At 38.7% G+C, this 14,966-nt stretch overlaps 1 protein-coding gene across 1 annotated transcript; it reads left to right on the forward strand.

Annotated features, from left to right (window-relative positions):
- Positions 1-9,024, forward strand: plek2 (pleckstrin 2). Its single transcript, XM_006632689.3, has 9 exons — positions 1-116; positions 512-676; positions 2,879-3,057; positions 3,512-3,603; positions 4,209-4,396; positions 5,022-5,123; positions 5,851-5,934; positions 6,506-6,584; positions 8,008-9,024. Exons 1-9 carry the CDS (start codon positions 60-62, stop codon positions 8,133-8,135), a joined length of 1,074 nt encoding a protein of 357 aa, XP_006632752.1. The 5' UTR covers positions 1-59; the 3' UTR covers positions 8,136-9,024.
- Positions 9,025-14,966: the final 5,942 nt, after the last annotated feature.

The raw sequence follows: 14,966 nt of genomic DNA on the forward strand, positions 1-14,966 counted from the left end.
ACGCCTCTATATAACACCCCGTACTTGCTCCAGCTTATTACACTGCTACTCAAAATAGGATGGATACAATGCAGCCAGAAAATGCTATTTTAAAGGAGGGGTTCTTGGTCAAGCGGGTAAGGTTTTTCTTATAAAAAGCAGCCAATGTCAACACATCTAAATTACAATAAGTTAAAATAGAATTATATTTGATTTCTTCATTACGGCAGGTCTGTCAGTCTTATGAGTGCAATTGTAGTTTATAGTATTCATTCGAAATATGTTGATGTGATTTGGTTTCCAACTTTCAGTAATAATTTTTTTCAAGTATTTTGGACAACACATGCAGTTTAATTAGACATGTAAAGCAGCTACGATAACCAGCTGAAGATCCATATTCTATGCTGTATCACACAATGCCAGAAAAGACGGTCTGGATGGAAAATATTCTGGTTATTATATACTCATGAGCGCATAGGTCATTAGAACACAAAATGCACTTCTTTAAGTTTTGTAAACCAAACCATTGCAGGGACACATTGTTCAGAACTGGAAGGTACGCTGGTTCGTGCTGTTGCCGGACAGGCTTCTCTACTACAAATATGACTGCAGCAGAAAGGACTCAAGCCTGCGGGGCAAGGTGCTCCTGCTGGGGTGCCAACTAACTTGCCCCTGCCTGGAATATGAGAACAGACCGGTAAGCACAGAATGAGATAAATCCACAAGAGTGGCATATTTAACAATACCAATGTAATAATACCTGAAGAAAACAGATTTTCTTGGCTCACTCCCATTTGTATAGTGGTACAATGAGAAAATATTGATTAATTCAGTTATTAAGAAACTAGATCATAATTATTGCTTGTTAAGGCAATTACATTTTTACGGAAATTTGTTCCATAGGAGTTAAGATTAGAAGGTTCGTAGAACAGAGGCTGGATTTAATTTTAAAGTGAACCTCACAGGACACACTGATTAAATAAAAATGGATTGATTGAGCCATATGACAGTTAATAAGGTATGAGTTATCACAACAGTGTTTAGAGAGGAAGCAAGGGGACTCCCTTGACAATGTGACTACATAATGTTACACAAATTACATCTGAAGGTAGAAGTGGAGTTGAATGCTCCCTGGACTAGGCTGAGGGGGAGTGAAGGATTTGGATTGAGTTTAGAGATGTAATAACCTTCCAGTACCCAGGAAGAGAGCCTGCTATAATAGCAATGGCCAATTCTGGGACTCCTTCTCTCAGTTGTTACTAGCCCAGATAGAGCCAGACAGCAGTTTAAAACCTACATAGCTGTTATATAGGTAAACACTGAAATACGTGTGTGGCACATAATTAAAGTGTAGCACTACATACAAAAATCCACATTATCATAAATCTGTAATGATTTAATGGACCCAAGCAGCTATTTGCTCAGATAGAAGCTAGTTATTATGGTGCACATCAGTTATTATGGTGGAACTGCACTGGCACTATCAAGTTTGGTGACTGAATGAGCATGCAGGTCTGTGACAGAATTCTAGTTTAGCCCAACTTTCAACTTTTAACTTTGTGTGTTTTAGTTTCCAGCTAAAACACAGTACTGAATGGGTCATTAATTAGACCCTAAAGGACTCAATATTATCATACAGCATTATACAGCAATAGGTTCTTTCAACAAGACTTTGTCATGGATGATGATCCTTGAGTAATGTACACACTTTTTGAAAACTCTTATGCATTTATTAAATGTATCATTGCTCCTGCACTGCATTACTTAACTATTGTAATGGAATTTACTGAAGAAAAGTGTTTTATCCTAAAAATGTCGTTTATGGGCAGAGCTGTGCTGTAAAAGCAGCTGGATTCTATGAACAAAGTGTGATTGTACCCAGCGAGTCAAGGCCAAGGGATGTTCTAAGAATATGTTTATCTCTGCAAAAAAGGCAGATACAAAACTGCACGTAGCTGTCTTCTCTGTCCTTCAAGGCTAAGACCTATAAGTACTGGAAAATTACTGTCTTGCCTGTCTTTGTATTACTAACCAACCATAATGAAGTAAACAAGTTGAGGTGTTGCATTAGCTAAGTGTATAAAATAAGGGACCTTTCTCTATTTTACTTTGGAAAATCAGCTCGCACTTGCTGCACAGACTAGTGGTTGCTGTCTTTCCTTATTGCGCAATATGAATAAATGCCTTACTGAGTAAATGAGAACACCTTTCCTGGCTCTTCTTTGATAAAGATTCCACGACACTATGTATCATAAAGCAACATGGCAAGACTTGTACAGATACACAGTTATTTCCCAATGTTGTCTTTTTTTCTTTTTTAAAATTTAGAAATGATTTTTATTTGTGTTGTGTTGGAACAGTCAGTTATGTGTTTTTCACATCTCAGCTCACAGCTTTGAGCCCCTCGCCCGCACAAAGGAGAGGTAGACTCCTCCAACCTGCTCACCTTAGAGCAATTTGTCTTTTAACTAGTCACAGGCAACACAGCTGCCGGAGGTTCTAGACTAATTGTACAAGTGGTGCACCCCTCATTGTCAGCACTGCATGCTTAAAAGGCACCAGGAGGTCACAGGTGTCTCTGTGTTGCTAAGAGTTAAGAGAGCCAATTTTTAAAATAAACACCAACTAACACCACTCCACTCCCTCTCCACCAATTAGTCACTACCAATTTGGGAATCCCTGTCATAGTTGGGTAGTGACATGACTCAACCCATCAATCTGTACTTAGAGAGAGGGCCTTTACCTTAGCACTGGAGGTCCCCCAATGTTCTCTTTTAAGAAATGTTCTCTGTTCTAAAAAGCAATCTGTGGTAGCACAAGCTTTGTCATCTTTTTGAGGTTTTTGATGTGCATAATTGGGTATAAAATGTATTCATGCTTGCCTTTCTTCTCTAAACAGCTTGTCATTAAACTGAGAACCCAGAAATCTGCGGAGTACTTCCTTGAAGCATGTTCACGGGAGGAGCGAGACACCTGGGCTGACAGCATCACAGCTGTAATCCAAAACCTATGCCCTGGAAAAGCCCAGAAGACTCTGTCTGAACAAACTCCTCTACAGATGAACAATATCAGTCTGAAGTACATATTCAATGCACCCAACAGATGTGTCTCTTCCCAGTGCAGAATTGCTAACTACAGTATATTAAGTCAGATAATTAAATCTTTGTTAAAGAAAGCCATCAAATAACTTTGATATATAATTTTTTCAGTGTACCTTTCAAATATTGTATCTCATGAAACTATTTCATTATATTTAGACCACAATTAAAAATAATCATCAACTTCCCAATCCATGGTAAAATTCCATATTCTATGTACACAATGCTGACTTTCCATCTAGCAAATACAAGGAAACTCTGGAATAAAAAATCTGCCTTTGACCAACATATTTGGGAATTGTGTCAACTGTTTGGGTCTCACGTATAATTTAATCCAGGCCTACTTCATTGGAATTTCACTGTGAAAGTGTTAAATTAGTGTTGTTGCGTGGTATTGCGTACATTTCCTTCACTTGTATGGTTTTGTTTTCTAGTCAGGTGGTGGATTCGATGCATGATGTTCACAGCGGGATCAAACTCACAAACAATGTGGAACAAGGCAGCTACTTCAAGAACTGTTTCTCAGGTAGGTTTGTTCCAGATCATGTACTGACTTCCACAATGAAGACTGTGAGTTGTTGGTGGTGTGACAGTCTTACTTATACTGTGCAACATCAGTAGCCCACTAATAAATGTGATGGAACAAATAGTATGTACTTTTGAAACACACAGGCTGTTCTAAAAGTACTACTATCTTGTAATATTACTATGCATCATTACATTCTCACTCCAACCTTTAATTTCTTGAATTGTATAAAAAAACATGCTGCATGATTCAGTGATTGTAAGTAACACCTGTAACAACTAACAGTTTGTAACAAACACCTTTTGCAAATGTTTTGATGTTAGATGTTATTCTTTTTGCTTCAATTAGAGGAGATGAATACAGTACATCAGGTCAAGAGCTCGAAATTACAGAGAGAAAGCTTAATTTTTGACAATAGTGGATTATAGACAAACTGATGAAAATAGTAGTTTTGTATCAAGATCTGGCTATAGAAACTGGTGTTGGAGATATTCAGAATATTGGTCATGGAAATGTTAATTGTATACTGTATCCATCCATGTATACAAGCATGCATCTACGCTTGATTACGGCAGTCAAGTGACAATGTGGGATGCTCACTGCAGGCTCTGCTATGGTGGACTGGCTGGTGTCCATGAGCTTCGTTGTGACGCGTAAGGAGGCCGTCACCCTGGCCTCAGCTCTGATGGAGGAGAGCTATGTGAAGCCTGTTGGAATCAAGAGCATGGAGGCCATCAGGAACAGCAACATGACAGAACAGTTTTTAGATGACTCCACATCACTCTATGCTCTAGTAAGTGCAGTGTCACATAAAAGAACGTACCACTGAAGGGAGTTCAATTCACTTTCAGCTGCATCAATGAAACAGGACAGTTAGCTGAGAACCTATAAATGGAAAAGAACAGAAAAAATACAGCTTATTTTAGACTTTCAAAAGCCCTTTGTGTAAAAATGTGCCCTAAACGCAGTTTTAAATGCATTTCACTTACCTGCATTCCACCTGTGAACCCACTTGTGTCTTTTGTGGTTGTTTCACTTTTTTTTTAAATCACTGGGTTGACTTTGTCAAAGACTTTGAGGATTTTGTAATCTTGCAACAGGTCCCCCATAGTCTTGTCTGTTCACAACTAAAAGTTTCAGTTCTTTCAGCCATCTGTACTGTTCTGTTCTGTCAGTATCGGAAATTCCTTTAAGCCATGTAGTGTATCTAGTTTGCTCTTCTTTGCAGTAACTCCAGAGTAGCAATTTCCTTTCTGTAACTTGGTGACCAAAATAGTACACAATATTTATATTGTGAGTCTTAGTAGTCCATTGTACCAGTTTAAGTGTTTTTTAATCCTTCTGTTCTGGTATTTTCTTTGAAAATGACTTGTAGAATGTACATAAACAAGATACCTTTTCTTGTTTATCCTTCAAAGGCAGAAAGCTTTAAGAGGAAAGCAAGTGTGAAGTCAGGTGCGTCTCTCTCTGCTTTGGAGCTCAGTGGGAAAGTTGTGAAGAGAGGCTATCTGCTCAAGCAAGTAAGTTCACAAGCTCAGCTCTTATTCTTACTTGAGTGTAGAGAGAGCATTCCACACTTGTAGGTCCAACATTGATTCAATGTCATCTAGGCTGCACACAGATATCCACCATACAGACAATGACATGAACAGTGAACAGAACACTGACTCTTATGTACTCACACAGGGCAAGATGGAAACTCCTTGTCATTGAGTGGATAATCAATTTGTATCAAGTAGGGGTTTAAGATTTTTGTTTTAAGTTAGAATATGTCTAATTTTATGCTGTTAGTCATTCTAGACAATGACATACAGCTGTTAATGTGGTAAAGATTTTGTAGCAAAAGCTTTGGATGGGTTTTGTGACCTGAAGATCATTGTCCACTGGCCATGACAAGGAGTTTAAAATAGAAAATTAGCAAAGCAATCTTATTCTTCAGGTCATTTTCAATAGAGCACCTTGATTAACACTTTAAGATTTCAGAATGAAAACCATGTTTGTCAGGTCATTTTAATTCACCCACAGAATTACAAGGCTGTGGTTATACAGTATGTGATATTGTAAAGGAAAAACCTTGACTATTTACTTAATTCACACCCTTCCCTTCCAGTTTGCATTGCACTGTGAAGGTGAATCCTGTGAAGCCTAAGTGTTTGAAATTTGATCTGCTTACTATTTAGAGTACTGGTGAACCGAGGGCTGTGACTGTGGGTCTGTTTTACTGGTGCCATTTTTTTTCCCTAACAGGGTCACAAGAGGAAGAACTGGAATGTGAGGCTGTTTGTGTTGAGAACAGAGCCGGGGTATTTGCACTACTATGACCCCAGCAGGGTAAGGCACTATGTTTTTCCCCATCAAAACCATCAACACGGGCTGAATTCTTTGTACTGTGCTATTCTAAAACTTCGGAGATGGGGTTTTGCCATTACACTCCTGGTTTACTTCTACAGTTGATTACATTGTACATACTGTATTATTAAATGTTAATCATGTTCTATCAGCTATGCAATCAAACCTATAACCACACAATTTGAGCAATACTGAACTTGCCTTTTTCCAAGAATGATAACTACTTAGAAACCACAAATGGCATACTTTCCTGTTTATTGTTAGGTTATTGTTGTATCCCTTGGGTAGGGATAATTAAAGAAAATAGAAACATCTAGCATTTAAGAGTGGATAAAAGCACACAGATGTGAATTAAATAATAGTTTCAAAATAACATCAGAATGCCATTGAGTTCAGTTTTCAATTAAAAATGTTATGATGTTGTTTTCAGTTTCTTGAAGGTGGATGTAGATAATCATGTTTTCCAAAGACTCTTCATTATAATCTTTGCAAAATAAATGTAAGTACATCTATATTAGGTTTCAGTGTCAATTCAAGAGGATTTGTTTTTCAGGAACATGTCAGTCCTGTGGGAGGGTTTCCTTTGCGAGGCTGTCTTATTTCTTCATTAGATGACAATGGGGTTCCCTCAGGTAAGACTAACCCCTAAGAACAGAATGGCAAACTGGCACTGATTGGTCAATTAAGAGCTGGGCATCAAGTACCTGAGCTACATTTATTTACTTACATTGCAATGATTTAGGAGATATACTCCTGTCACCATTTCCCCCCTTCATACAGTAGATATTGACACATTCTAACAACCTGTAGCCTGATTTGGCTAGATACCTGAAGCTAAGCAAGAGCTGCATCAGGTCAGTACTGGGGCCGGAAACCTACAACGAAACGCTGCTGGCGGACCAGTAGGTGGCACTCTTCCCTTTGGACCAGAATTTCCAAACTAGTGCCAAAAAGTATGGTGACCACGGACTCTACAGCATGTATGAGATGCTGTCCTTCATATGATATTAAACACGGGTCTTAACTACTTCATCATTAAAGATCACATGGCATTGTTCATTAGAGTAGTGGTGTTAACACCAGTGCCCAGGCTGAATTCTACTTTGGGCTTGAACAGTCTGGCCTCCTACAGCATGAGTCTAGCTACTCATATGTAGAAGGAATCTGACCTTATGGCCTGCTAGCAGAAAATCTGTGTATTAAGCATAATGATACAATGACATTATGCTTTAATGACATGACAGTGTTCAGAGTTAACTTCAGAGCTTTCTCCTTTCTGTCACAATATTGTTTTGTATTCCAGATAATCCAAAAATTAATAAATTCAAAGAACATTAAGAGCAAAGCATGTTTCACATGCTGCTAAAATTCACATGTATTCTACACACTTAATTGTTTTCCTTATAGTTTTAGACTTTTAATTATTCTTCACGGTGGAACATATAGTTATTTTACTGTTGATACCAGCTCAGGAAGCCTATCTGTGTGCATTCCACGTTTCGGCCATGGAGCCTTCTTCAGGTGTGCTCAGGCACACCTGAAGAAGGCTCCACGGCCGAAACGTTGTGTTCTCTTTCTTCTTTTTTTCAGCATGGAATAAACCTATTACTTGTTCCTTTGCAGCCTACGCATGCTGACGCAGCTACCCACCTGAACTACTATCTGTGTGCATGTTTATGTTCTCCTCATTTTTGAGCTTGTTTTATACAAATACTGGGTTTTCTCCCCACTTCCCTAAGATGTGCTGGTTTGATTTGCCAATTGTCCTTTCTTTGTCTCACTGTAATAAACTTGGGGGTTATATTTATATAATCTATATAATTAAGCTCTCCTTTAATTCAATAGATAAAATTATTTTTCATTGTCTGAGCTGCTGTGCAAGTGGACTTGCTGGTACATAATGGTTGCTGACATCACTCAAGTAGGTACACCTAATCCTCAAAGGTGGATGAATTGGGTCCCTTCCTACACGTTGAGTACTTTAGGATACTTTGAGGTATACATTTATAGCATTATTGTTAACAATTTTTTTGTTTGTTGTTAATTTTTTCAAAGGTGTGAAGGGTAAGGTGCAAGGAAATCTCTTCAAAATAATAACTCAGAATGACACACACTACTTCATTCAGGCAACATCAAGGGAAGAAAAGATGGACTGGATTGTTGCCATAAAGCAGCTGACTTAGACCTGGAGCTAACTAATGTAAATGGACATCGGTCTTCACTCCTGCCATTATACAGTGAAAAACTAGAATCTCTTTAATTAAATTTCAGAGCTGCTGTTGCATACTGTTGAACTGCACTTTAGAAATCACTTTTCACAATCCAAGTGTTTCCTCCACACGGATGTAGTTGATTCAGAAAAAACACTCCTCTCAGAAAACTGTCTTTTAATGGGTATTGCAAATTGACCACTATGGCATCAAACAAACTCAGAGTGTGCTAAAGAACAGGATTTGATTTTCACTGATTTATTGCTCTAAGCCATCTTTGATGTTGGTAGAAAAGGAATCAGTTTAAAGATTAAATGAATTTATAATGCAATTGTACAACATTTGTTTCATACATTCTGTGAATGTGACTTGATTGATTAAATATAATGATTTTTCACTTTTTTTAGACATGATTGATATGATTCCTTTGTTTGAGAATATATGTAACAATATTGTTTGAGCTATTCATTTCTTAGGTTTATGTTCTTATCATGTTTTGTTTTTTGTATTTGCATGGTTATACTACATGCTTATTTTGAATTAAGAAACTATTATAGTTTCTAGGTTGTAGTATTTATTTAAAGTTTACAGATTTTATTACCACCACTGTTTTGTCTATCCTTTCAGCGTAAAATTTGATTGAAGTATTGTTTCTACATGTCATATGATATGGGAATAAATAATGTTATTTTCTTTATTTTAACATTTTTTTTTTATTTAAGGAAAATACACTTTTACTGTACAAAATCTGTTAGATGGATAAGACTTTATTGATCCCAAAGGGAAATTGATATGTTACAGCAGCCCAAGACAAGCAAAAAAAAAAAAACAGACATCAGGATAGACAAAAAATTAGAATATGTACAGTAATACAAAATATAAAATAAATAAATAAAAATAAATACATAGGTGTGTGCAAAATATGATCATAGTCACTGTAAAATCAATAAAATATGTGCAAAATGTGCATAGGTATATACAGATTGAGTGTCCAAAAAGTAAAATGGAGCAACATGCTGTCCATAGACGAGCAAATGAAGGGCTAATAGTCCTAGCCTAGGGCAGCGTTATACACCTGACAGCCGCTGGGAGGAAAGACCTGTGGAAATGTTCCCTTGAACACCGTAGCTGGAGCAGTCTGTTGGTAAAAGTGCTCCGCTGCCCAATATGGGGGAATGGCATTAAGGTTTGCTGAAACCATTTCTTTAGTGTGTACAGAGCTGTAGAGTTAATTTCAGGAAGCTTTCTCATTTCAGTCTCAATATTGTTTTGTATTCCAGATAATCCAAAATCAATAAATTCAAAGAACTTCAAGATGAAAGCATGCTTTTAATACTAAAATCCACGTGTTCTATACACTATATTGTTTCTTCCTACATTTTTCTGACTTTTATTATTCTTCACTTGGTGGATTATTCTATATAGTGACGTTTCTGTTGATTCCAGCTCGGGAAGCCACTGTGTGTGTGCCATATTCACATTCTCCTCTTGTTTGAGCTTGTTTTATACAGATACTAAAGAGTTACCCCACTTCCCGAAAATATGCTGGCTGAGTTTGATTTGCTAATTGCCCTTTCTCTGTGGCACTGTATTGAACTAGTGTCCCATCTAGGGGAAGAGTGGTTGTGTGCCTTGTGGCCTATGCTTACACGATAAGCTTGCAGTAGTGCTCACCCGGTTTAGTCGTGAACTGTTTAATGACAGATGAATATTCTGTCACAAATCATACTCCCGCGTGCACCTCCCGGTGTACAGACCTGCGCCGCTGTTAGCAATTAGCACGGCACTCCCCGCTTTCACATACTGTATAAACCCCTTAACTCCGTTCACTCTTCGCTCACTGTTGAGTTAGTCATAGCCTTTCTCTTGTGCGCTTTTCTTCATTTACTGTTTACTGGATACCGACCCCGCTCTGCCTCGCGTCTCTTGGATTTGTTTACCTTGCTGCCTCGACCTCTGGACTCCCGACCTAGCCTGGTTACTCCGACCTCGAGCTTCGTCTCTCATCCCTTGGAAGTCTGATCTGATTCCTATTGGCACCGCATAGGGTCCGAACCTCTACACCACTGGTCCTCATTCATTAGTGTGATATATTCTCTACCTGAACCTGCAGAAAATACATTGCTAATAGATAACTGCAGTTGCAGTTTGTATATACTGACCACTAATAGGCACCAGTCCACAGAGGCTTCGAAAGATACTTGGTAGACTCTCACTCGTGTGTATGTATCCTGGGTCTCTTTGATGATTGCTGATCACAATTGGGTATGTAAGAGTCTAAAAAGATTAGCTGGGTGGCATTTGAAAAAAAAATTATAAGGCAGTTCAAACCTTGCTTTAAACTGTAAAACTATAAATTACTATTCCCATGAAGTGTTTGTGTATGGGGAGTGTTCGTAAAAGCAAATTGTGTAGGGGGAATATTTGTCAATGGCATACTGCGTCAGACTGCTTATGCATTCCCACCATAGACCTAATACCCTCCCATGCAGAGCGTGAGTTACCCTTGCACAATGCTTCCTTCACTTTAACTTTATACATAGGTTTAGCCTTCTTAATCTCTCTTTTAACCTTGATGTAAAGTGATTTTTTTTTTTCCGATTAAGATCTGATTTGAGAGATTTGGTCACCCAGGGCTTATTGTTAGGATATACATTGCAAGATTTTAGAGGTATAACAGTATTTTCACGGAAAGAAACATAACTTGTGATCGTATCTGTCAGTTCATTGAGATCAGAGCACGAGTACTTAAACATGTCCCAATCCGTGCACTCGTAGCAATCCTGCATTCGCTGTATGGAGTCTTCAGTCCTGACCGGCACCTCTCTTCGTTTGATTTTACCTCTCTTCAGGGCCGTTTTATAGGTTGGAATTAAATGCACAGCGTTGTGGTCAGAAGATCCCAATGGTGCTTTGGCGACATATTTGTAATCTCCCCTCACTGTGTAACACATATCCCATACCCTATTATGCCTTGTAAGGTAACATATTGATGGAAATAGTGGCATGAAGCAAGCTACACTAAGCGACACGAATGATCCGGAAGTGTATGTAAATTTCAATCAAAATAAAAGCCTTCAGCTACCACAGGAGTATAGTATGAGGAGTATAGCAACATTAAGCGAAGTGACAAGCAGCTGAAACACCTGCTTTGTTATTTCTTCTTGATTAACTGTAATTCCTTGAACATTCTGCCAAAATTTGAGAGGGTCCTTTTTTAATTTTAAATCGCCTCCACTAATCAAGTTTGACAAATCTAAGATTATAAGAGGTTTTCTATTAGTTTTACAGCACCTTTCCTACATTTCTACCACTGTAAAAATTGTCATTGCTATTTTTTTTCATAGATTTTTTTTTCTGTTCAATGAAAAAGATTTTAAGATGTAAGCTTTTAAAGGCGCTGTATCTGAAATTTGTAATTAAATCAAATCAAATCTTTTATCATATTTAAATTCAATCAGTTTTTAAACCAGGGACAAAAACATTTTTTGCACCATCAAAAGTGGTGAAACATACAATGTTAATACAGTCAGCCGATAGCAAATCACCTTTCTTCATTCATTTTAAGCCTTTATTAATATTGTTGGCTTGGGTGGATCACCTCTAGAAAAACTGCAGTGCAGAATTGGATGGGGAAAATTTGTACCTCCCCAAAGGTGGATGGAATCTATTGCACAGACCCTCAGCTACTAGAAAATGACCTTGTTTTTGTTGGATAAGTGTCTCAGTCAAAACTGCTGGGGTTTATAGAGCACCTCCCATTCCCAGACTGGGACTGTGCAGTGATGGACAGGGAGCAGTCTTACCCCCCTCCCGACCAAACCAAAATTTGTGCCTCCTCAAAAATACCTCAAATCTATTCTACAGACACTCAGCTAATTGAAAATCACCATGGTTTTGTCAGATAGGAGGCTTTGCTAAAGTTGCTGGGGTTTATAGAGCACCTCCCATTCCCAGACTGGGACCGTGCAGCAATGGACAGGGAGCAGTCTCACCCCCCTCCCGACTAAACAAAAATTTGTGCCTCAACAAAAATACATCAGATCTACTCTACAGACGCTCAGCTAATAGTACATAACCATGGTTTTGTCAAATAAGTGTTTTTGCTAAAGTTGCCCGGGTTTATAAGATCACTTGCTGTTCCCAGGCTGGGACCGTGCAGTGATGGTGCAGGGAAAAGTGTAAACAACAACCGTGATCCCAACCAAAGTAATGCTGACACTGAAGATCATAGTATTGCGACCAAAACCATATCTGTGACACGGGGTAAGTGTACAATAAAAAAAAACAGTAATTAGGCACAGAGTGGATGACTAGCAATGTTTTAAAAAGGCATAAACTGTAATAATAATAATTGCTTACACTTATATAGCACTTTTCTGGAAACTCCACCAAAAGCGCTTTACAGGTAATGGAGACTCCTCTCCACCACCACCAATGTGCAGCATCCACCTGGATGATGCAACGGCAGCCAAAGTGCGCCAGAACACTCACCACACATCAGCTATCAGAGGGGAGGAGAGCAGAGTAATGAAGCCATATTCATAGATGGGGATTATTAGGAGGCCATGATTGGTAAGGGCCATTGGGAAATGTAGCCAGGACACTGGTGTTACACCCCTGCTCTTTTAGAGAAACACCCTGGGATTTTTAATGACCACAGAGAGTCAGGACCTCGGTTTTACATCTCATCAGAAGGTAATGCATCTGTAAATCACCCAACAGACAAAAAAACAAAGGTGGAGTGCGATGCTTGCAATGAATGGTTTAACTTTGGTGCTCAAACAGCGCTGGATCATCTAATTTGTGGGGACAATAAACAGATGGTTTCCCAGGGTAGGGAGGTCAAGCTAAATGATGACACAGATGTGGAAAGTAGTATTGCATGTAGTGCATCCGTCACCCAAGGAAATTGTTCCTCATGTTATTACTTCTGAAAGCAAAATGCACAGTATGGATGCCTGCAGAAGTGATGTCGATGGTATGAATCTAGATGGTAGCTGTTATGAGAACACCCCTGAAATTAAAACACACAAGATAAGGCACCCAGACGATACTGAGGACCTGACACTAGGTTGAGAGCACAGTGGTAATTTTCCAAACCAGCTGTAATAACCCAGGAAACTTTGCAGAGATAATTTTATCAGAAAAGGCCGAGGTGAAGTTTTTCAGAAGCACAGTATAAACAAAATCACACTTTTCCCTTTCCCAGGAACTGCCTTTGCTGCCTTAGTGCAGCATCTCAATGGAAGGTAATTCAGCAAGTATATATGGGAACAGGTGTTTGCAGCATAAATCAATGAGACGAACCAACATTGTGTCATAATGTTTAAGTCCTGCAGTTTTAACAACTGTATTAGGAGATGTTCTAGGAACCCCTGTATCTGAAAATACATGGGAACTGTGGTCATAAGTCCTGTAAAATGAATTTTATCACCCCTGAAACCCTGCAAAATCTAACTCTTCAGGTAGTTTACAGAAGGCTAACAGAGCATCCTTGTGAGACTTTAAAAGCAAGACCATCTAGTAAACATGAAGGACAGAAATTGGGAGAGGAAATGATAAACGTCAGGGTGTATAAATTATATAATGACTTGCTAGGAAAGGCGCAAATAACATTTGAGGTTGGGTGCAGCACATCCAGTCTGAGAAAAATTAAATCTGAACATCAAGCCAATAAGATACTTGATAGTGACAAACCAGCTGCAGTTAGATTTTTGAAAGTGGAGATAAAACTAGCAAATATGTGAAAGGATTTATTCAAATTATACCAGCTGCACCATTAAAGGTGGTATGTTTAATTGAATCAGATGTTTGATTGTGGCATGACTTGACGTGCAGCAGCCCAGCTTTTCGGGATGTAACACAGGGAATTGTTAAATCGGATTTGGCCAAGAAACAAACTTTGTATTAAGAGGCGATTGTATGCAGTCCTGTCCCACCATATACGGCTGTGCCCATAGCACAAGTGCTGCAGAGTAACTTTTAACAGCCATTAGAGATCAAGAAAAGAGGCATAACATGCTACCATTTCAAATTAAAAGTCATCGCTCCGTAGTGTTGCCCAAAGATTGACTGAATATTTTCAATGGGGAGACTATGGAAAGCTATCTCAAAAGGCGTGGGAAAATTGTAAATTGGACTGCACAGGACCATGAATTAAGGTGCACTTTAGTTAGGGCCAGGTTAAAGTAATGTTATGATGCAAGCTAGTGAACTCGTGAACTCTGTAAAAAGCAGTATTGTGGAAAGTGGCAAAGACACAATGTCGGCATGTATATTTTCAGTGTCGTACTTAATTCCATGGGATTAGAAGACTTGTCCGCTCATATTTATGACACCTTCATTTTTATGGGTAGTATATTAGCAAAGACACTTATCTAACAAAACCATGGTGATTTTCTATTAGCTGAGGGTCTGTAGAGTAGATCTGAGGTATTTCTGGAGAAGTACAAATATTTGTTCGGGAGGGGGGTGAGACCGCTCCCTGTCCATTGCTGCACGGTCCGAGTCTGGGAATGGGAGGTGCTCTATAAACCCTAGCAGTTTTGACAGAGACACTTATCTGAGAAAACCATGGTGATTTTCTATTACCCGTGGGTCTGTAGAATAGATCTGAGCTACTTTTGGAGAGGCACAGTTTTTTTGGGGTCAGGAATTATACTTTTTCCTGTCTAGCAGTGCACAGCTCTGTGTTAATTTGCAAAGAGAAAGTGATATAAAAACACCAATAAAATTGCAAGAAAGCAAAAAATTAATGAAGAACGGCAATTCCCTGTTACCTGTGGGTCTATTTATCACATT

The sequence above is a fragment of the Lepisosteus oculatus genome, chromosome 8 (genome assembly GCF_040954835.1).
Source record: "Lepisosteus oculatus isolate fLepOcu1 chromosome 8, fLepOcu1.hap2, whole genome shotgun sequence".
Lineage (NCBI taxonomy): Eukaryota > Metazoa > Chordata > Actinopteri > Semionotiformes > Lepisosteidae > Lepisosteus > Lepisosteus oculatus.